Here is a 23,807-nt window from a genome sequence, read left to right as displayed (position 1 = left end):
ACGGGAGTCCAACGTCGAACAATTGCGGAAGGAGTTCTTGGAGAACCGCTTTAAGGACGACAAATCCGTCGACGATTTTTCCATGTAGATCACGGGGCTCGCCAACAGCATCACTACTCTCGGTGGGAGCATCAGCGAGATGGAAAACGTGAAGAAGATGCTGCAGGTCGCCCAGATCACCTCAAGCAAGTCGGGATTTCAATCGAGGCATTGCTTGACATGAACGACCTAACGATGGAAGAAGTGACCGATTACGTGTTTGTTTAGATTGTTGTCAGTTAGTATCTGATTAAATCTCTTTATAGTTAGGTGTTGGTTTGGTTTTGATTTGATTTACTCGTTTGGTTTGGTTTTGATTTGATTTACTCGTTTGTTACCAGATTTTTAATATCTTTTTATATTCTCTATGTATGTATGTATCTATCTATATATATATATAGAGCCTTCTTGCTCTTCATAATATAATTCTCATCAACCATTCAATCACTCACTCTTTCACTGACAAATTGGTATTAGAATAGTCTTCTTAATGAATCTGTGAGATCAAATGGGAGTAGAATCAAGTTTTTTCGTTGTTGCACCACCAGTTTTCGATGGAGACAATTATCAAATGTGGACAGTTCGTATGGAGACTTATCTGGAGGTTTTGGATCTTTGGGAAGTAATAGAAGAGGATTACGAGGTCCCTCTTCTTCCGGCAAATCCTACTGTAGCACAAATCAAAACACAAGAAGAAAAGAAGACAAGAAAATCAAAGGCAAAAGCTTGCCTATTTGCAGTTGTATCTCAAATGATATTCATGCCTATAATGTCCCTCAAAACAGCAAAGAAAATTTGGGATTACCTCAAGGTTGAATATGAAGGAGATGAGAGGATTCGTGGAATGAAAGTCCTAAATTTGATTAAAGATTTCGAGTTGCAGAAGATGAAGAAGTCTGAGTCGGTGGAAGAGTACTCTGACAGACTCCTCAGTATTGCCAACAAGGTGAGATTGCTTGGTTATGTGTTAAATGATTCCAGGATTGTTGAAAAGTTGCTGGTCACTGTTCCAAAGAAGTGGAGGCTTCAAACTTCTTTGGAGAACACCAAAGACCTGTCAAAGATTTCACTTACAGAGCTCTTAAATGCTTTACAAGCACAAGAGCAAAGGAGGTCTATGAGGCAAGAAGGGTCATTTGCTCTTTCTCCATCGGATTTAGATTTGACACAAAACACTTGTTCAATGGCCCTTCTTGCCTCATAGACCTCCTTTGCTCTTGTGCTTGTAAAGCATTCAAGAGCTCTGTAAGAGAAATTTTTATAGGTCTTTGGTGTTCTCCAGAGTAGTATTGGTGGCTTCATACTTTTCTGGAACAGTGACCAGCAACTTTTCAACAATCCTGGAATCATTTAACATAGAACCAAGCAATCTCACCCTGTTGGCAATGCTGAGAAGCCTGTTAGAGTACTCTTTTACCGACTCAGACTCCTTCATCCTCTGCAACTCGAAATCCCTAATCAAATTCAGGACCTTCATTCCACGAATTCTCTCATCTCCTTCATATTCAGCCTTGAGGTAATCTCAAATTTCCTTTGCTGTTTTGAGGGACATTATTCGCATGGAGATCATTTGAGATACAGTTCCAAATAGGCAAGCTTTTGCCTTTGATTTTTTTTTTTTTTTTTTTTTGTGTTTTTTTCCTTCTGTGCTTTGATTTGTGCTACAGTAGGATTTGTTGGAAGTGGAGGGACCTCGTAATCCTCTTCTATTGCTTCCCAAAGATCCAAAGCCTACATATAAATCTCCATACGAACTGCCCACATTTGATAATTCTTCCCAAAGATCCAAAGCCTACATATAAATCTCCATACGAACTGCCCACATTTGATAATTCTTCCCAAAGATCCAAAGCCTACATATAAATCTCCATACGAACTGCCCACATTTGATAATTCTCTCCATCGAAGACTGGTGGTGCAACGGCTGAAAAATTGGATTCTCCTTCCATTTGATCTCACAGATCCCTTAAGAAGACTACTCTGATACCAATTTGTTAGTGAAAGAATGAGTGATGAGAAGATTGTATTACGAAGAGCAAGAAGGCTATATATATATATATATACTGAGATTATAAAAAGATAATTAAAAAATTTACCTAAAAATCTACAGAAAATCTGGTAACAAAGGAGTAAATCAAATCAAAACTATAAGGAGATTTAATCTGATACTAACTAACAACAATCTAAACAAACACATGATATTTAATAATAGCCAACAAAAATGCATTTCTTGGCATTTGAGTCAAGTTTAGTTCGATTATGTTTCAGTACATGAACATAACAAATCGACCCAAAAATATGAAAATAACTCACATTGAGTTTATGATGATAAATTATCTCGAATGGTGATGATTCTATCCCTGGCCATGGAGGCAACCGATTTACAACCTGGCAAGCTGTTTGAAAAGTTGATGCCAATAACTCTCTTGGAAGACTCCTTGCATGCAGCCAAGACAAGCAAACTGATATAAGATGACCTAACTTGCGCTCAGCCACCCTATTGTGTTGCGGGGTTTCTAGACAAGTCAGTTGCCACTGAATCCCATGCTCCTTACAGTATTCCATAAAATCATTTGAAAAAAATTCCCCTCCATTATCGGTGCGCATGCATTTGATTTTCAATTCAAATTCTTTTTCTACAGCATGCTTAAACAGAATAAACTTTGAAAACGCTTCATTTTTGTGTTCTAAGAAATATACCCAACTGAAACGAGAGAAATCATCCACAAACACCATCACGTAATGAAGGCCGGTATAGCTTGTTGTTCGCGTTGGTCCCAATAGATCAGAATGAATCAATTCCAATATTGTTGAAGCTCTACTTTTTGAGCTTGGGAAAGGAAGACGATGAGACTTGCCATATTGGCAACCTAGACAAATCTCATCATGCTGGATATCTTTAAAAACAGGGACACCATCAAGTTGTTTTGTGAATATTTTCTGCAACAATTGAAAACCACATGACCCAAACGAGCATGCCAAAGCGTTAAGCTTGCATTATGACCAACTTTCTTGAAATATTCATCGCTAGCTGATAAAATATACAAAGATTTTTTTTCTTTTTCTACAGAACAGGATATGAGCCGCTAACATCTTTCACATTAGAAAGAATTTGAACATCTTTAGGACCAAAAAGAACATACCTTCCTGAATCTGTTATTTGTGATATAGAAGCAAGATTTTTCTTCAAACCAGAAACATGATAAACGCCCTTGAGTAGAACACTCTCATCATTCAAATCTTCTTCTTTCATCATAGGATGCATTGAATTATCAGTTGTCACAATGACCTTCTTTTGACAATGTGGACGAACATCTGATAGAAGAGTTTCGTTTCCAGTTGCATGATGAGAACAACTAGACAATCCATTCTTCATTGTAGTCTATAAAGGCATGAGCATCTGCAGAGACATCATCTTGATGTACAGCTGAAATCACATTTGTTGGCTTATCAAGAACCTCAATAGTTAAATAGTGTTCCCAAAATGGATCTGAAGAATTTTTACTTTCATGTACAGCACTTGCTTCTGATTCCTGCATTTGAACTCGGCAATTTGGCTTAATGTGGCCTGACTTTCCGCAATGATCACACACCACTTTTACCCGACAATCTCATTTAAGATGGCCAGGTTTTCCACACTTGTAACAAGCTTTAAATGACTCCTTTGACGACTCCTCACTTCTGAATTGATTCTCATTTTTTGATGAAGGCTTTGAATGAAAATTCTGTCTTCTTTAATCTTTGACATACAACACATCTTCTGACTTTGGAGAAAGCTAGTTGCTGCTAGTCATTTGCTTAATCAAAACTTCCTAATTAGAAAGCAAATTCTCCAATTCAATGATGGTAGGTTGATTTGCCCACCCTTGTATTGAGGAAACAAATGACATAAAGTTTTTTCGTAAACCATAAATAAGATAACACCGTAATCGAGCATCACTCATTGGTTCTTCAACATCTAATTCTGAAATTTTAGAACACAGATTTTTCACTTTCAAGAAATATTCTTCAACAGAAAAATTATCTTGAGTTACCACAGCTAGTTCATTCTCTAGAAATTGCAATCGAGCTGTATTTTTCTTAGTGAACAGCTTTTGAAGTGTTTCCCACACTTGCTTTGGTGACTTTAAATCACGAACATGATCAATATGCTAATCAAAGTTCGAAAGGTAAATAAAGATTTTTCACATTTCATCTTCTATTTTCGGCGTAATTCAGCATTCTGTAGAGTATCTGGTGGAATTTTTGTGTCATCACCTTCAATTAAATCCCACAAATCTTACCCCTGTAGATAAGCTTCCATACATAACTTCCAATAATTATAATTATTGCCAACAAGTTTTTCTATAGCTATACACGTACAAGCACTTCCACCATCCGAACTTCATTTCCAAATATGGGTAAATGGAGAGCAACTGAAAAATTGGGCCTTGTTCATGCATATCTATGTGGTCCAATTTCACCATCTTCGAGTAGTCAGAAAAAGTATTTGTTGTGCTTTATGATGATTTTTTAAGGAAGGCATTTAGTTATTTTTCTAATAGAAAAATTAGAAACATCTTATTATTTCAAATGTTTCAAAATAATTGTGGAAAAGGAAATTGAAAAGCCTATAAAATATTTAAGAACATATAGAGGAGGAGAATTCAACTTGGTAGAATTCAATGATTTTTGCAAACAACGTGGAGTGAAGAGACAATTGATCACAACCTATACTCCACAGCAAAATGGAGTGACCGAACACAAAAATCGCACCGTGATGAATTTGGTAAGAGCTATGCTGACAGAGAAGAAAGTGCCTAAAAATTTCTGGACTGAAGCAGCCAGGTGGACGATTCACATTTTGAATCAATCACCCAATCTTGCAGTAAAAGACATGACACCAGAAGAGGCGTGGAGTGGGGAGAAGCTACCACTTGATTATTTCAGAGTTTTTGAATGTGTGGGACATGTTCATATTCCAGATGCCAAGAGAAGCAAACTTGAAGATAAACATACAACCTATGTTTTATTTGGAGTCTGCAGCGAATCCAAAGGTTATAAAATTTTTGATCCAGCTACAAATAAAATTATAGTTAGTCGTAATGTAGATTTCATCCAAAGGTTATAAAATATTTGATCCAGCTACAAATAAAATTATAGTAAGTCGTAATGTAGATTTCAAGGAAGATCGTGAATGAGATTGGAAAATCTTTAAGGTGATATAAAATTGGACTGTGAAAAAAATATTGAAATTGACGAGAACACAGCGTGAATAAGGGGAAATCACGAAGGAAATGCTGAACTAGTTGCTAAAAATAACTTTCTAGTAGTTGTTGCACCAGATTTGACAATGACGGGATAAATCAACATCCACTTTAACGGATTATGATTCCTATGAAGGCTTAGCTAAGGAGGATGAATAAAATATGACATTGTTGATGATTTTAGATCCTGTGAATTTTGAGGAAGCTGTCAAAAACCCAAAATGGAGATCGACGGGAGGAAGAAATCAAATCAATTGAAAAAAAATCAAATATGGAACTCGTTGGTTCTATGGGTTGGATCAAAGAAAATAAGTAAAATGAATTTATAAGACCAAATTAAATGAGTCTTGAGAAGTTGATAAATATAAAACAAGATTGGTGTAAAAGGCTATACATAAGAGCATGGAATTGATTATACTTATACAAAAGTGTATACACATGTGGCTATAATGGATACTGTGGCTCTTGCCGCCCAAAGGGGTTAGAAACTCAATTAGTTAGATGTCAAATAAGCTTTTGTATGAGTTAAAAAAAGATATTTTTGTTGAACAACCAAAAGAATAGGAGAACAAATGAAAAGATGTTGTACAAACTCCAAAAGGCTTCTACGTTTTAAAACAAGCACCTAGAACCTAGTTTCGTCGAATAGAGTCCTACTTCATTAAAGAAAGGATTCAAAAGTAGTTTCAGTGAGCACACTCTTCACAAAGAGGATTCACAAAGAGGAAGGGAGGTAAAATTCTTATTGTAAACATTTATGTTTATGATCTTTTATTTACTGGAGATGATGAAAAATTATTGGAGGATTTTAAATGTTCTATGAAGAAAGAGTTTGATATGTTTGGCTTGGGTAAGATGAGATTTTTCCTTGGAAGAGATAATACAAAGATTAGAGATTAGATGATATTTTTATATGTCAAAGAAAGTATGCTGCTAAAGTTTTAAATCGATTTGACACGGTTTGTAATCCCATGGTTCCATAACAGAAAATTGGCAAACATGAAAATGGTGCCAAAGTATATGTAACTTTGTATAAACAAATAGTGAGAAGTCTGATGTATCTCACAGCTGCTCGTCTTGATCTCATGTTTGTTGTAAGTTTGATTAGTCGTTTTATTGCATATCCAGCACAATAACATTTTGCAGCCATTAAAAGTAAGAGGGTTTTAAGTATTTGAAAGGTACAGTAAATTATGGTATATTTTATAGAAAAGGATGAGTCAGTGATTTAATTAGATTTATCAATAGTGATTATGTCAGAGACACGGAAGAGAGCCAGAGTACTTCAAGCTTATGTTTATGATTAGTGGAGGAGCAGTAGCTTTGTCTTTTCATAAGCCGCCTATAGTCATCTTATCAACCACAAAAGCTAAGTTTGTTGCTACTAGTGTCTGTGCATGACAAGCTATTTGGATGTTGCTACTATGTTTTTGGTTTAGGTTCTTAACTCAGAATTCTTGACTTATTTCTTTCACTCCCTTAAATCTTACTTTCTAATGTTCCTTATTGAGTTCCAAGTATTTCTAAAAAAATAATAATAATAAAAATAATAAAAAATCAGATTGGGTACTTATCTCGTGGTGGATGTTTGAGGTCTTAGTTCTCGAGTTGCGGTATTCAATTTACTCAAAATTTTCTTTGACAACTTTCTTAAGTAGTCTAGTTTTTGGAACTAATGAGAATTTTCGTGAGAACGAGTCCGAAAGAGGGTTAAAAGAAAAATCGAGGAGAGGTCTGGTTCAATTGAATCATCCCAGTTACGGTCTTCTTCCTTGAACAGGAAGAAGACATGTTGCCGTTGCGAGATTTACCTGAAAATTTTCCTTTTATAACCCTCTACAATAACTTTTAGGTCTCAATTTATTCATGAAAATTAAAGGTCGTGTTGCAAGGAAGAAGTAGGGACTGATTTATTACCTTTTTGTGGACTATTAAGCAAGTAGAGAGTCATCCTGGTCAAAGTAGACCCATAAACACTTCTTATTTTTTGTGGCAATCGAGGCACTTTTAAGCCACCGTTCAATATCTTGGGGGACGACTTTGCGTTGTTGTGGCCAATTTTGAAGTTATTTTCAGTCTGCAATTTACCCAAAATGTAAAGATAGGGCCTTCTTGGACAGCTTAATACTGACGAGTTAGCCTTCGATTTTTTGTATATAAAAAATGCTTCATTTATTCCTCTAAATTTAATGAAATGCTCTAGAAGAAAGGATTCGAGTTTTACCCTTAAAACTTTCACGAAAGTGATTTCCTCCAATTGGGTATGCTCCTGAGCTTACTGACCTCCAAAGTCTTCTATGGAAATGATCCTTGAAATGCAGGAATTGAATGGAATAGGCTAGACACGATGAATTTGTGTATAACCTCGGATTGAGATTTTCAATAGGATAGGGGCACCTTTAGCACTTACCTACTTCACCAAACTTGTGGCCGATTTGGTTTGGAAGGCATGAGAATAAATTTGGAAGGGAATGGTGGTCTATAACTCACGAATTTTGAAATACTCGGAGGAAGAGAAATCCAAAAACGAAAAAGTTATATCTCTCGATCGAGGATTCAACTTTGCTTACTTCTTACCCCGAACAATAGTTCAATATGACCCATGAAATGGCTATGGCTACTACAGCTTATCTAGCGAGGAATTATACCGACCATCAAATAGCAACTATCCTGATTTTTGGATTTTCTAGGCAACTTAGGCACGGGTGGTTTCAATATCTCTTTGAAGATGCAAAAGAATTAATCAGAAGTGGAAACTTCAGCGACTCCAATAGAAGACGAGATGGAAGAAAAGCTATCCCATTCTAAACGCTCTATATTAATAACTAAAATTTCATATAAGAAAATGTTAAACTGCAAATTGGACCAAAATTTTTCAGATTTTAAAAAATTCAATCCAACCCAAATAAAAGTAAAAATAAAAATAAAACTTAATCAACAATCATAATATGAGTTGGATAATCTGAGTTGACGGGATTGTCGAGTCATATGAACACTCCTATCAAACGTTGATTCATAGAATACTATTACTTAGTTTGAAAATACCACAATGAATCCACAATAGGTTGATTCAAGATAGAGGGTTTTGTCGAGTATGTCATTTTGACGGTTGAAATTTAAAACCTTTATTGGCGTCGTATCATAGGTCCAAATCCTCTTTCTTGTCCACGTGGACTATACTCATTTTCCTCTTCACAAATTCATCAAATTTCCCACATCGACAGTGTCCTCCCAACCAGGGCTGCCTCCAAAATGTCGGATCATCAGGATTCTCACAGGCTCGTCTTCTTGGTTGCACCAGTTAACTTAAAAGAGTCGATTTAAAGTAAATTCGGTTTTAAAAATATAAATGTAATTCCAAATACGTTCTTAGTATGTTAATTGACTAAGACGTCAAAGAAAATACGTGAATTTTTTAATGGGTAAAAAGTAGTTTGTGAACAAAATTGTAAGACAAACCATACTATCAATAATAAAATTGAAAGACTAACATAGTATATGTTGAACACAACTGTTCGTGAAAAACACTCACCCTCTCTATTAACACCAATCAAGAAGAGATTACAAGAGACTTTATAGAAACTAATGCAGTGTATGCTTTGGATTTTCTTGGGATTAAAATCGAGTTAATCTAGAGGGTATTTATTGTAGACACAACAATCTATTCCTAAAATATCTCAAATTTTTTTCTAGAATAGTTACATTTTTTTTAATACCTAAATCAGTTTACTAAAATAAAAATACCTAAATTATTGGGCTAGCAATGATATTTTAAAACTTCTCCTTCCAACTAGTTCTCATTCATTGCACCATGTTGTACTAACATCGAAAACTCTCATGTTTGCTAGTATTTAGCTCTTTTGTAAACAATTTTGCCCGTTCGTCATCTGTATTGATCTACTGCATCTTTATTTCTTCTTTCATGATTTTCTCTCTAATGAAATGGTAGTGCACCTCCACACGCTTTGTTAGAACATGAAACACAAGATTTTCTGCTAAATGAATTGTAGATTGGTCATCGCAATGAAGTGGTATTGGATAATCAATTTTCTAATGCAAATTCTCCGTTAAGAGTTTCAGCTATGTACTTTCATGAGTTGTTCCAGTCACTACGTTGTACCCCGCTTCTGTAGTTGACAATGATATTGTTGGTTATCTTTTGGTACACCAAGAAATTGTTCTTGAACTGAGCTTGAACACATACCTAGTGGTTCAATTTTGAGGATCGTGGTCTCTAGCATAGTCAGCATCACAGTATCCAACTAGCTTGCAGTCTTTGTTTCTTTTGTATAGAAGACCATAGTCGATTGTACCTTTGACATATCTCAAGATCGTCAAGTCGTATCCAAATGAGGCTTATTAGAACATTGCATTTACCAACTCATGACTCCAACGGCATAAGAAATATCAGGACGAGTTAAAATTAGGTAGATAAGACTACATACTAGTTGTCGTTATGATATTTCATCGTTCATCTCTTTGCTTTCATGTGCTCAAATCTTGGCATTTGTCTCAATCGTTGTTGAAACTTGCTTGCACTCAAGCAGGCTGAACTTTTGAAGCATATTACTTATATACTTTTGTTGCCAAAGAAACAATTCTTCATCTGTGTGATCAACTTCTAGGCCCAAGAAGTGTTTAAGCTCTCCTATCTCTTTCATTTGAAAATATATCGATAAATTTTCTCTTGTTTGATAAATGTCTCTTTCATCATCTCCAGTGATAATCAAACCGTCCACATAGACTAAAAAAATTACCATTTCCTTCTCTTTCTTTGATGAACAAGCTTGAGTCCGCATGCGCAACTGAATAACCAATTTGGGTAAGAAATTTAACAATCTTACCATATGAAGCTCTCGATGCTTGCTTCAATTCATAAAGAGGTTTTCTAAGCTTGCATACGTGATTAGGATTAGTTGTATTCTCAAATCCCTTTGTGTTGAGTTATGGAGTCTGCTCCCTGTATTTATAGCTTGGTCAATGGCTATATCCGGTAAAGCTATATTTGGTAAAGCCATATATGGTGAAGCTATATCCGGTAAAGCTATATATGGTACATAGCTATATATGGTAGATGGTTAAATCTGGTAAAGCTATATTTAGTAGACTGAACCATATATATATCCCGTCCAGTAAAGCTTTGAAATGTACTTTCTATTCTCTGTACTCTCTTGTTGTACATGCCTGAAGTCATCAATAAAAAATCCTTTTAGCCAGAGTTCTCCTTGCAATTCTCTCTATCCTTTTCTTTGTGATCATCTAGATCGAGCGTGTGCGTTGTTGTGCGATCCTAACAACTGGTATCAGAGCTAACGACTGATATCGATCCTAACAATTGGTATCGGAGCCAGGCGGAAGTCAGAGCAAGGCAAAATTCACCACGATCTGTGAAAATGGAAAGTTCAAAGATTGGAATTGAGAAGTTCGATGGATCCGATTTCGGTTTCTGAAAGATGCAGATTGAAGATTATCTGTACCAGAAAGATCTTCACGAACATCTGTTGGGGGTGAAGCCGGATACCATGACCACGGAACAGTGGAAGCTCAAGGATCGACAAGCCTTAGGGATGATCCGGTTGACGCTATCCAGAAACGTGGCGTTTAACATCATCAAGGAGAAGACAACGTCAGATCTGATGAAGGCGCTGTCAAATATGTATGAAAAACCGTCGGCTATGAACAAGGTGTATTTGATGCGTAGATTGTTCAATCTACAGATGTCTGAAGGTGGACGTGTTGCGGATCATATAAATGAATTCAATATGATCATAAGTCAACTGGGTTCGGTGGAAATTAATTTCGAAGATGAAATTAAAGCGTTGATTTTGATGTCATCCTTACCCGAGTCATGGGATACTGTTGTTGCCGCAATCAGCAGTTCCCGAGGATCTGATAAACTGAAGTTTGATGAAATTCGAGATGTAGTTCTCAGCGAAAGTATTCGCAAACGGGAAACTGGAGATTCATCAGGCAATGCTCTCAGTGTTGATCGAAGGGGAAGAAGCAAATCAAAGAGCTCAAACAAACATGGGCGTTCAAAATCAAAGAACCTGGGAAAATCTCAAAACAAACCCAACGTAACGTGTTGGAGCTGTGGGGAAAATGACACTTTCGGACAGATTGTACAAAGCTAAAGAAGAAGCAGAATCATAAAGCTGAAGATGATGATGATTCTATATACACAACAGAAGATGCTGAGGACGTTTTAATCCTTAGTGTGGATAGCCCAGCTGAATCTTGGATTTTGGATTCAGGTGCATCGTTCCATTCGTCTCCAAGTAAGGAATTGTTTCGAAATTTCAAATCAGAAAATTTCGGGAAGGTGTATCTTGCCGACAATAAAACCTTGGAGATTGAAGGAAAGGGAGATGTCTCCATACAAACTCCAGCAGGAAATCAATGGACATTACAAGATGTCAGATACATTCCTGGTCTCAAGAAGAACCTGATCTCTATTGGTCAGTTGGATAGCACAGGCTATGTAGCAGAGTTTGGAAAGAGTTCCTGGAAGATTGTGAAGGGCGCCATGGTTGTTGCGCGTGGCACAAAATCTGGAACCTTATACACTACTGCAGAGTGTATAAACATGACTGCTGCTGCTGAGAGTGCTTCCAATTCAAGTCTATGGCACAATAGACTTGGACATATGAGCGTCAAAGGAATGAAAATGCTGACTGCGAAAGAAGCTTTAGAAGGCTATATGGGTCTTTGTGAGAGCTGCGTTATGGGCAAACAGAAACGAGTTAGTTTCACAAAGGCTGCCAGAGAACCGAAGAAAGTGCGGTTGGAAATGGTCCATACAGACGTCTGGGGACCATCTCCAGTTTCATCACTTGGTGGATCAAGGTACTACGTCACCTTCATCGATGACTTCAGCAGGAAGGTATGAGTTTACTTTCTGAAACACAAGTCAGATGTGTTTACCACCTTCAAGAAGTGGAAAGCTGAAGTTGAAAATCAGACTAGCTTGAAGATCAAATGCTTGAGGTCTGACAATGGAGGAGAGTACAACAAATCAGAGTTTATAACATTTTGTGCAGCTGAGGGAATTAGATTAATAAGAACAATTCTCGGTAAGGCAAGACAAAATGGTATTGCAGAAAGGATGAACAGAACCTTGAATGAGCGAGCAAGAAGCATGAGGATTCATTCTGGATTGCCAAAGACATTCTGGGCTGATGCTGTGAACACAGCAACATATTTGATTAATAGAGGGCCGTCAGTACCCTTGAAGTTCAAATTGCCCGAAGAAGTATGGACAGGAAAAGAACTCAAGTACTCTCACTTGAGAACCTTTGGCTGTACTGCGTATGTTCATGTTGATCCAGAGAAGAGAGATAAGCTTGATGCTAAGGCTGTGAAATGCTACTTCATAGGCTATGGCTCTAACATGTTCGGGTATAGGTTTTGGGATGAGAAAAATATGAAGATCCTAAGACACTGTGATGTGACCTTTGATGAAAATGTCATGTACAAGGACAGAGAGAAGATAAACTCTGAGACTACGAAGCAAGTGGGAGTTGAATTTGAGTGGCAAGAAAATTCACACAGTGATGGTACAACAGAAGCTCAAGAAACTCCTGATCCTATTGCTGAAGAACCAGACGTGGCTGATTCTATTGCTGAAGAACCAGACGTGGAGCAAGTTGCACCTGAGCAGGTGTTGAGAAGATCATCCATAACTACCAGAGCACCAGATAGATATTCAACCTCATTACATTATCTGTTGCTGACTGACGAAGGAGAACCAGAGTTCTTTGATGAGACCCTACAAGTGGAAGATTCAACTAAGTGGGAGCAAGCCATGGATGATGAGATGAGCTCACTTGAAAGGAATAATACGTGGGTGCTGACTGAGTTGCCTACAGGAAAGAGAGCTCTGTTGAACAAATGGGTGTTCAAAATCAAGGTTGAACCAGATGGCAGAAGGAGGTTTAAGGCTCGGTTAGTAGTTAAAGGATATTCACAAAGAAAAGGCATTAATTATGCTGAGATCTTTTCTCCAGTTGTGAAATTAACTACTATCCGAATTCTACTGAGTATTGTTGCATCGGAGAATTTGCACCTTGAGCAAATGGATGTAAAAACGGCATTTTTACATGGAGATCTAGATGAGGAGATCTATATGCAACAACCCGAAGGATTTGCAACTCCAGGCAAGGAGCACATGGTGTGTAAGCTCAATAGAAGCTTGTATGGACTGAAACAAGCACCGAGACAATGGTACAAGAAGTTTGACTCCTTCATGAGCAAGAGTGGTTTCCACAGAAGTGAAAAGGATCAGTGTTGCTACCTCAAGAAATACACTGATTCTTATGTGTTTCTACTTCTGTATGTGGATGATATACTAATTGCTAGATCAAGTATGAGGGAGATAAACCACCTGAAGGCAAGCTTGTCTTCAGTATTTGAGATGAAAGATTTAGGTGCAGCGAAGCAGATCCTTAGGATGAGGATTTCTCGAGATAGATCTGCTGGCACATTAAATCTATCCCAAGAGCAGTACATTGAGAAGGTGTTGTCCAAATTCAAGATGAATAACGCTAAACCCAGGACTACCCCCTTGGCAAATCATATTAAATTGTCAAAGGGGCAATCTCTCAAGACAGTTGAGGAACGTGAGCACATGGCATCAGTTCCGTACGCTTCTGCAGTTGGGAGTTTGATGTATGCTATGGTCTGCACTAGACCTAACATAACACATGCAGTGGGAGTTGTTAGCAAGTACATGGCAAATCTAGGGAAGGAACATTGGGAAGCTGTGAAGTGGCTTCTGAGATATCTGAGAGGTACATCCAATACTACACTTTGTTATGGCAATGGCAAAGTAGTTCTGCAAGGTTTTGTGGATGCTGATCTGAGTGGAGATGTAGACTCCAGCAAGAGCACATCTGGGTATATCTACACTATAGATGGAACAGTAGTGAGTTGGATGTCCAAGCTTCAGAAATGCGTTGCTCTTTCATCTACTGAAGCTGAGTACGTGGCCATAGCTGAAGCTGGAAAGGAGATGATATGGATGACAGACTATCTAGAAGAATTAGGCCGGAAGCAGTGCAAGAAGATCCTTTATACAAATAGTCAGAGTGCCATACAGTTGGTGAAAAACCCAGTCTATCATTCAAGGACAAAACACATTAGAAGACGGTACCATTTCACTCGCAGGTTAGTGGAAGAAGGCGATATGTGTTTGGAGAAGATAGAGGGTGCAAAGAATCCAGCAGACATGTTGACAAAATGTGTTGATGTTTGAAAAGTAAAGCTATGCAAAGCCCTAATTGGTACGGTGTAGGATCAGTCTTCAAGTGGAAGAATTGTTGAGTTATGGAGTCTGCTCCCTGTATTTATAGCTTGGTCAATGGCTATATCCAGTAAAGCTATATTTGGTAAAGCCATATATGGTGAAGCTATATCCGGTAAAGCTATATATGGTACATAGCTATATATAGTAGATGGTTAAATCTAGTAAAGCTATATTTAGTAGACGGAACCATATATATATCCCGTCCAGTAAAGCTTTGAAATGTACTTTCTATTCTCTGTACTCTCTTGTTGTACATGCCTGAAGTCATCAATAAAAAATCCTTTTAGCCAGAGTTCTCCTTGCAATTCTCTCTATCCTTTTCTTTGTGATCATCTAGATCGAGCGTGTGCGTTGTTGTGCGATCCTAACAACTGGTATCAGAGCTAACGACTGATATCGATCCTAACACTTTGGTTGGTTCATTAAAATCTCCCTGTCTAACTCTCTATGCAAGAGAACATTCTTCACATTCATCTACCATAGTTTCCAATCGTTACTTTTCGTGAGTGCTAGCAGGATCGATACAACAGTTTTTTTCACCACTAGATTGAATGTTTCATCATAGTCTAGTCCATATTGTTGAGAAAATCCTCGAGTTACAAGTCGAGCCTTGTATCTCTCGATTGATCCATCCAGTCGACGTTTTATATTGTAGATCCACTTGCAAGAGATGTGTTTGACATTTCCTAGTCTTGGCACTAGTTCTCAAGTTTGATTTTTCTCCAATGCTATAATTTCTTCCTTTATTTCTTGTTGCTAAACCGTATTGTGTGATGCTTTTTCATACGTCTCTAGCTCTTTAAATTCGTTTTCTATAATAGTTGTATTGGTATACTTTAGATTTGGCTTTAGGGTTCTTTTTTACTGTCTAAGTTGTTGAGATGTCATTTTCTTTTCACCGAGTTCACTTGATTGAGTCACTTCTTGCTCACTAACATTAGTGTCACTCGGATCTCCAGGCACAACACTTAAGCAAATGTGTACAGTTTGCTCCCCCATCTTCTATGGAAGAATTTCTTCAATGTTGTCCATGCCTGGTAATCCTTTCTTCTCTGAAGACCACCCCGCTTCCATTGCACCACTCTAATTGTCAATCATGTGGTTGAGCATCCTATATCAATGATCCAGTCATTTTCATAATCATGCTCTTCCATCATTGCCATGAGCACTAGCTCGTCTTCTTTTATGACACATATTGCCTCTGCATCCTATTCCTTTTCTATCTCCATGTTGGAGGATGCCACATTGCTTTTAACAAACATTTTCCTAGACCAAAAATCCTTGGACATGTGGCTCTTCTTCCCGCAATTTTTATATATAATGACTAGTACAATTATTGGGCGGTATAGTTATGTAGACTTATGCAGTAGTTATTCTAATTTTTACCTTTATAAATTTTATATAAAAAAAATATATTAAAATACAAAATTTAGTGATTAAATGGTGAGGTTTCTATCTATTTAGTTTCAAACTTTTTAAAAAGTTTAAATTAAAGGATCTATTAAATATTAGATTAATTAATTTTTAAAAATTTAGAATTTTAATTTACTTATACTAGATTAATTAATTTTAAAATATTTAAAATTTATTAGAAAAAAAAAACAAAAAATTTAGAATTTGAAATTAAATAGATACCAAAATTAAAATTAGGTTGCAATTTAATTTTTTTTTTAAATAAAATAAATTTTTTAGACTCAATTTAATTGTTTGAAGTATAAATTTTTTCAACTCAAGTACCTTTATCAAATAATAATTTTCAATAACGTAATATGTTTGAGTGGTTAAAGAGACAAACTTGAAATCAGGATGTTAATACGTTGGGTCGAGTTGCAATATTTTTAGACTCAGTCTGATTGTCTTAGTTGTGAATTTTTTCAATTGAAAGAATTTTTACCAAATAATAATTTTTATCAATGTCGATATGTCCGAGTGGTTAAGGAGACAGACTCGAAATTTGTTGGGCTTTGCCTGCGTAGGTTCAAATCCTGCTATCGACGTTTTTAAATTATTCATCAGCTGAGTTTTAGCTGAGTCGAGGTGCAAGTCATCGGGTTGCCGTAGATCTAGGCGGAGGTTGGGTGGGGTTTACAACCCATATCTTGGTTGTCTTAGCAAGTCATCGGGTTGCCGTAGATCTAGGCGGAGGTTGGGTGGGGTTTACAACCCATATCTTGGTTGTCTTACACCTCTGGTTGCTTTTTTTCACGGTGGAGATGTTGGTACCTTAATATATCCCGAAAACAGAGACGTATGAGATTATTATTCCCTTTCGAGAACCCTTCTTGCAGGGCGGTGTACACAATCGTATGAAGGATGATTTACTTACCCTCTGTGTATACGTGCTTGATGGTCATCAATTCTTATGCCGGAAATCACCCTCTATCGAACGTTCGACTGATTTACAGTGTCATTGGCGTGCTCATCGTAAAACCCAACCACCTTTCCATTTTCCCCTCGTTCTCTCTCTATTACAAACTCTTTTCTCATGCAAGAGCGTTTCTAGAGGGTGGCTAAAGATTATGAAGCTATTTGGCATTTTGTGGGGGTCGGGGGAGAGCGTGTTCGAGAGAGGAGAGAGAATTTCAATGCCTCGCAAGAATTCTCACAACATTCAAACCACCAAGAAAGAAGCCTACCCTATTTCAATTGTTATCTAAATTTTACTTTATCATTAAAGAATCCTAATAGCCTATCATCCTATCATCCTTAAGGTTGATATTCACGCTAAGAATCTTCGAATTCTTAACGAGTCAATCAGCCACGTTCATTTTTAGGTTTTGCTATCGATTAATGCATGACAATATTTCTTCCATAACTCTTAGAAAGTTGCCTAGTTATTGTCTTTTATTGTAAACTCAATTTCACCGACGCAGTAATGTAAATAGAGCACTAATAACTCGTCTCATCTCTATCTCAAATACTAGGAGTATATACCGGTTGAGTTAAAATATATATATATATATATATATATATATATATATATTTCTTCTAGATCAATTAAAATTTTGAGTTCGTTGAGTTGGTGACCCGAATAATGTAAATAGAGTTCACAACTAAACTCAACCTTACAACACAAATAAAATTTACAACCGAGCTCATTGGGTTGGCCATCCGATTGTTTTTTTAATTACTTAAAAAAATTCCACTAATCCACCGTATATGTTACATTAATAACTAAAATCTCATATAAATCAAGAAATGTCAAACCACGAACCGAACCAAATTTTTATGTTTTTAAAAAATTCAACCCAATCCAAATTGAAAAAAACAAAAAAAGAAATCTAACCCAATTCCTAACTTTATAGTATGAGTTGATAATCTAAATTGGTCGGATTATCGAATCACATGAGCACTCCTATAAAAAATGGGTCGTAGAATACCATTATTTAGTTCAAATTTAAAACACCTATTCGACGTCAAATCATAGGTCCAAATCCCCTTTCTTCTACGTGTGGACTATACTCATTTTCCTCTTCGCAAAATCATCAAATTTCCCACATCGACGGTGTCCTCCCAACTAGGGCTGCCTCCAAAATATCGAATCATCAAATTGAATTGGAAATGTGTATACTCTAATTGATATTCATAACGAAGAATACAAACTATCAACTAATACCTATAAATAAAAAAAATATAAACTAATTAAATATTGAGAATAAAATAAAATATACTATAAATCAAATCACGGAAAGGGAAGAATATTAAGATATAATAGATATATTCCATAACTAAATATATTCTCCAAATAGTAAGACAAACATATTATGAATAAAATTGATAGACTAACATAAGGATGGCTACAGAGTCAAGAATATATCGACTAAGAGAGTAGTTGTTCAAATTTTCGCTTTTATAAAAAAAAATTAAAATACAAAATTTAGTGATTATTTAGTTTCAAAATTTTTAAATTTTTAAAAATTAAAGAATCTATTAAATAAAAAACAATAACAAGAATTTAAATTTATATATTAGATTAATTAATTTTTAAAAATTTAAATTTTATTAGAGATTTATTCAACCTAAAATTAAAAATTTATAAATTATAAAATATAAATTAAAATTTTGAGATCTAATAGATACCAAATAGGTTGTAATTAATTTTTTTTAAATAAATTTTAAATTAAAGATAAACATGATAAAATTTAAAAGTATTATTGAAACTTTTGAAAATTAATTTTTTTTTTTTTTTTAAGTACGAAGTTCGAAGATCGTTTTTTATAATCTTAATCTATATTTGTAACAAGGGTAAGTAACCGTAATTTTATTAAAGTCTGTTATGACACAATAATTGACTAACATTCTAAAGTTCTAGGTCTTAACGCTCTAAAAACTGTCTCCTTCTAGTAACTTAAGACTCAATTTATCAAATAATAATTTCCAATAATGCTGATCTGTTTAGTGGTTACGAAGAGAATCTTGAAATCGGAGTGTTAATAGGTTGGATCAAGTTGCAGTATTTTTTAGATACATTGTCTTAGTTGTGAATTTTTTTCAACAGAAAGAAATTTTACCAAATAACAATTTTTATCAATGTTGATATGTCCGAGTGGTTAAGGAGACAGACTCGAAATCTGTTGAGCTTTGCTTGCGCAGCGCAGGTTCGAATACGTCTATTGACGTTTAAAATTATTTTTAGACATAATACAAAAAGGGCAAAATAGTAAATGAAAAAACGAACAGAAGGCAATAATTTTCAGGTACGGTCGTTAGCAGACAAATTTGGAACGTGGCATGTTCCCATTGCCAAGTGATAGCGATAGGTCAAAGTCAAACGAACTACACCACACGCGCTTTTAAAAAAATCCCACTCGCGATCGGCCGCTGAAATCACGCGGATTAGTTGGATAAAACTGAAAGGAATTTAAAAAGAATAAATCTCTTTGTGTTCCCTATAAAAAGGGCCCTCTCTTCTTCAACTTCGGTAACCCCATTTGTGGACTTCGTTGAAATTGCGAGTCTCTCAGGAAGAGGATAAGACTTCGAAACTTCCCACTGATTTTTTCTTTTCAATTTGGTCAAAACTGAATTCCCCCGTTCTCTCTCAGATCTGGTAAATTTTTCTTCTCCTTTTCTGTTGAATTTGGTCTCCTGTTTTTCTTTTTCCGTTTCGATCTCGAGAATACTGGGGGAATGGAACGATGAAACGGAAGGGAAATTTTGGGATTATAGATCTGTGCGTTTGGTGTTGCTTTAGATGCGGAGAGTATGGCGGTGATGTTTGTGATTGTGAATATTCGGGTTTTTTTTTTCATGGACCGGGTTGTGATTTCTCTGATTTCTGATCTGCGATCTGTGCGGTTTTGATTCATTGATGGATGTTTAAATCTAGTTCTTGTGAGTCGTTTTGTTTGCAATCTGATTTGTGGAGCCGGGTTTGGAAATCGTTGCGGACAGGGGAATTTTTTTTTTTGTACGTTTTTTATTATTTTGGTTTAATTTATCTAGATCGGAGTTTTAATTACGCGTTCTCCTTCGTTGATCGGGATTTCTGATCTCTCTATTGGAAATCTTATAATTGTTTCGTTTATAAACTAGGGTTTGAACATGTAAATCTTCGTGATATGAGATGAATTCCTAATTTTGATTTGAAGACGGATGCTCTGAGATTTTGATTTTGATTTTGATTTTGATTTTGATTTTGATTGATCTGGATGACTGGAATCAGATTTGTATATGTATCTAATCGTGTGTTTAAGGCCATGAAACGTTTTGTTTCTAGAAATTAAGCTTATAAATACTAATCTAATATGATTTTCTTTTTCTTTTTTTTTTTGTTTTGATTCATACTTTTGACAAAGAATTTTAATCCTTCTGTAAACAAGATGAAACATGATGAGAAAATAAGTAATACAATGATTGTTTATAAGAACAATGTTAGCAAATTTGAAGAACAGTGAACGAAATAGACTGCCCTGCTTTGCGTATCTGCTAATGTTTTGCTGTAGCTTTTCTACATTTGGCTGATTTTGTTTGTTGTTCTGAAGGTCCGTAGATCAATTGTATAGTTGCATTCCAAAACAATGGCTCTAGCATCTGTTGATGGAAGATCAAAGCTAAACCCGAACGCCCCACTTTTCATCCCGGCTGCATACCAGGTGGAGGATTTCTCCCCGCAATGGTGGCAATTGGTCACAACCTCGACATGGTACCGCGATTACTGGCTCAGCCAACACCAGGAAGACAGTGACTTCTACATGGACGGCGAAGATGATTTCAGCAACGACATTGCTGATTTTTTGCCAGAGGCATTCGATCTCGACGCAAACGAAGAACTGCGCACCATGGAAGCTGAATTTGAGGAGTTCATTCAAGCTTCCCTTACTGAAGGGTACCACCTCGAGGAGTAGTAGGTACCTTAAGAAGGTGACCGTAAGAGACTTCCTTCTTCCTTCATGATCAGCTTGCATTTTCAGGTTTACCATGTTGATAAGATAAGCGTATGAAGCAATTCGCATTTTTCTTTTTCTTTATTTCTTTCTTTTTTTATCTTCTTTTTTTAAAGTAACTTGTTTACAAAAGCAAGGTTGCTAGTTTTGCAACATTTGCTAGCCCATCTTGTTCATTATAAGTGTCCCCGAAAAATTGTAAAAAAAAAAAAAAAAGGAAATAGTTTTTAATGAGAAAGAGATGTTCATTCTCTAGGATTTTATTTTGATGTGGGGTTTGTTATAGGTTTCTTATTTTATGTTATGACTAAGTTGGAGAGTCCCTTTCAGTTTTGGAACTATAGAGGTTACTAACAGATGGAGGTAGAGATGTCCCTCCTCAAGGCAAGAACGAATCCTTCCCTATTCCCATCTTGGCATCCTTATTTTTCGCTCGATTTTGTGGTGTGGTTTTGTTGGACTGTCGACGAGCTTTGCCTTCTTAGTTTTGTGCCTATGTTGGACCGTCGACAGGCTTTGCCTGCAACAATCAAATTGGAAATTCAAGTTCGTTTTGCCACACATGGTGCACGGTGCACGGGTGTGCCTACTTAAAAGTTACTCATCAACCAACTGAAGATTCAATCTGGAGTAGAAGGTTGCAGTGAATGCAATTGAAGTTTATTTAATTGGTTGTGAAATACATACCTAAAAGAAAATATTGAATTTAATGGTTGAAACTCTAATTTTTAGATTCTTTAGCTTATAAGTAACGTTTGAAATTAATTTGATATGAAACTAGAATACGATAGATCTACTTCACTAATTACCATCCTTACCCTTATTCTATATCCCCTCATGGATTCAAAACAATATTCTAAACTTGTATATATTCATTTTTTTATGACCCTCTTCAAGCATAATCGTATTAATGAAGGTAAGGGGACCTTTTCTTATGAGATATTTGTAAGAAAATGCCCCTTCCTTCTTCTTCCTTCTTCATGGAGCAATCTCTTCGCCCTCTTTCTCCTTCGCTGCCATGGAAGCTGCTCTGCTTCTCGTTCCCGAATTTCTAGACCCCGAAACCCTCGCCATCGCCTCTTGTGCCTACAAGTCTTCCTCCATTTTGTTCGATTACCGTATGATATTGTTGAGGATATTTGATATTGTTGAGGATATTTAATAGTTGAGGATATTTAGTCTTCGGTTTAACATGTGATAGCTACGTCCAAATAATAAAAATAATAATAATTCATAATTAAATAACTAAAAAAAAATTACTTAAAAATAAAAATAAAAATAAAATTTACCTACCTCTCCCCACTAACCCCGTCCCTACCATCCTCTTTCTTCAACCCCATCACAATTCATCCAAAAATAAATAGAATTTAAACTCATCACAATTCATCCAAAAATAAATAGAAAAAAAAATGTCATCACAATTCATCCAAAAATAAATAGAAAAAAAATGTCAGTTGAGAAAAGGAAAAAATAGAAAAAAAGAATGTCAGATTTGGGAAAATGAAAAAATAGAAAAAAAAAAAGGTTAGATTTGAGAAAAAAAAAATGTCAAAGGTGAGAAAAGAAAAAAAATAGGAAAAAAATGTTAGATATGTCAAATTTGGGAAAAAGAAAAAAAATGTATGATACAGATAGATCTATTTGGTCTGTTATCAGGTAAAATCCTATGTCAGATTTCTTTTTTCCTTTATATATGGTTATAAGAAATTAATTTAGGATCAAATCTTCTTTCATATCTTATTACCTATCCGATCCTTATTCAATTAATTAGATTTTTTTTGTCAGCATCATATCCCGTATTTAGTTTTTCATTGGAAGTCATAGGAAATAAGGTTAGAATAAAAAAAATTTAGTGGGCAGGTCCACATAAATGGGTAAGATTAAAATTGGCCAACAATGAAAATAAATATAGAATTAGAAGAATATCTTATTTACATAATTGAAAATATTAATCTACTAAAAATAATTACAAGGAGGGAGGAGAGAAGATTTGTTGAACAAAATCTAAAAATAAAATAGGAAATATGAGAGGGCATAAAACTCCATTAAATTTTGTCAAATATCATAATTTTAACCATAAAATAGGAAATATGAGAGGGCATGAAACTCCATTAAATTTTGTCAAATATCATAATTTTAACGATGTAAATTAGAGAAATAATTTTATAGAGTTCAAACTTGAAACTAATGTCATGGGGCTCACATAGGTTGACTTGGATTTCAAAGGACGGAATCGAACTTTCATTAAGGATATATACGTGACAACGACTTGAGCTAACCAGGTAAGTGGCTCACCCATCGTAGGTTACGCATTATTTGCTGTATGTTAGCACGTGCCCGTGGATTTGCACGTGTCATTAAATTGTATGCTAGTTTAATGTGCTTAAGTACGAAATCATGTGAACGTGAATGTATGCTATGTATGCTGCTTAGTTTGATGTGATATATTATGCATGTGACGATATGTGATCCTTGAATGATTATGGCATGTTTGTATGGAATATGTGAATGTAAACCGCATGAATTGTATGACATGAAACACGGTAAACTGTCTGGAATCATAACCCCGATAGAAATATGTATGAAATGTGAATTGAAAAATGAGAATGACATGAAGCATGGAACGTGACAGGGGGTTATGATCATTAATGATAAATGTAGAAGTAGGGGGGCCTCATGCATTATGTGTGTTCATGCATCTGGGGGATACCCCCATCCCATCACGAGGGTACGGATGCGTACATCCAATGGCAGGACAACGATCGTTATGCTTTGCATAGCGCTGCCGTGACGGTTACTAGTTTTAACGGGTCCCGGCATAAGGGACTTCTA

At 35.9% G+C, this 23,807-nt stretch overlaps 1 protein-coding gene and 1 non-coding gene across 3 annotated transcripts; both read left to right on the top strand.

Moving 5' to 3' along the window:
- Positions 1–16,504: 16,504 nt before the first annotated feature.
- TRNAS-CGA (transfer RNA serine (anticodon CGA)) lies at positions 16,505–16,586 on the top strand. Its single transcript has one exon. It is a non-coding gene; the product is annotated as a tRNA-Ser (tRNA).
- A 2,892-nt stretch (positions 16,587–19,478) lies between these two features.
- LOC111780907 (protein EARLY RESPONSIVE TO DEHYDRATION 15-like) lies at positions 19,479–21,244 on the top strand. 2 transcript variants are annotated; one of them, XM_023661261.2, is made up of 2 exons: positions 19,479–19,639; positions 20,574–21,244. In XM_023661261.2, the coding sequence occupies exon 2, from the start codon at positions 20,610–20,612 to the stop codon at positions 20,934–20,936; it is 327 nt and encodes a 108-aa protein (XP_023517029.1). In that variant the 5' UTR covers positions 19,479–19,639; positions 20,574–20,609; the 3' UTR covers positions 20,937–21,244. The 2 variants fall into 2 exon arrangements, with proteins under 2 accessions (XP_023517029.1, XP_086983475.1); XM_087127349.1 differs by lacking the exon at positions 19,479–19,639 and adding an exon at positions 19,646–19,999.
- The last annotated feature ends 2,563 nt before the right edge of the window (positions 21,245–23,807 follow it).

The sequence above is a fragment of the Cucurbita pepo genome, chromosome 10, assembly GCF_057944985.1.
Source record: "Cucurbita pepo subsp. pepo isolate OVF chromosome 10, ASM5794498v1, whole genome shotgun sequence".
Taxonomy (NCBI): domain Eukaryota; kingdom Viridiplantae; phylum Streptophyta; class Magnoliopsida; order Cucurbitales; family Cucurbitaceae; genus Cucurbita; species Cucurbita pepo.
This window is presented reverse-complemented; position numbering and strand designations above follow the sequence as displayed.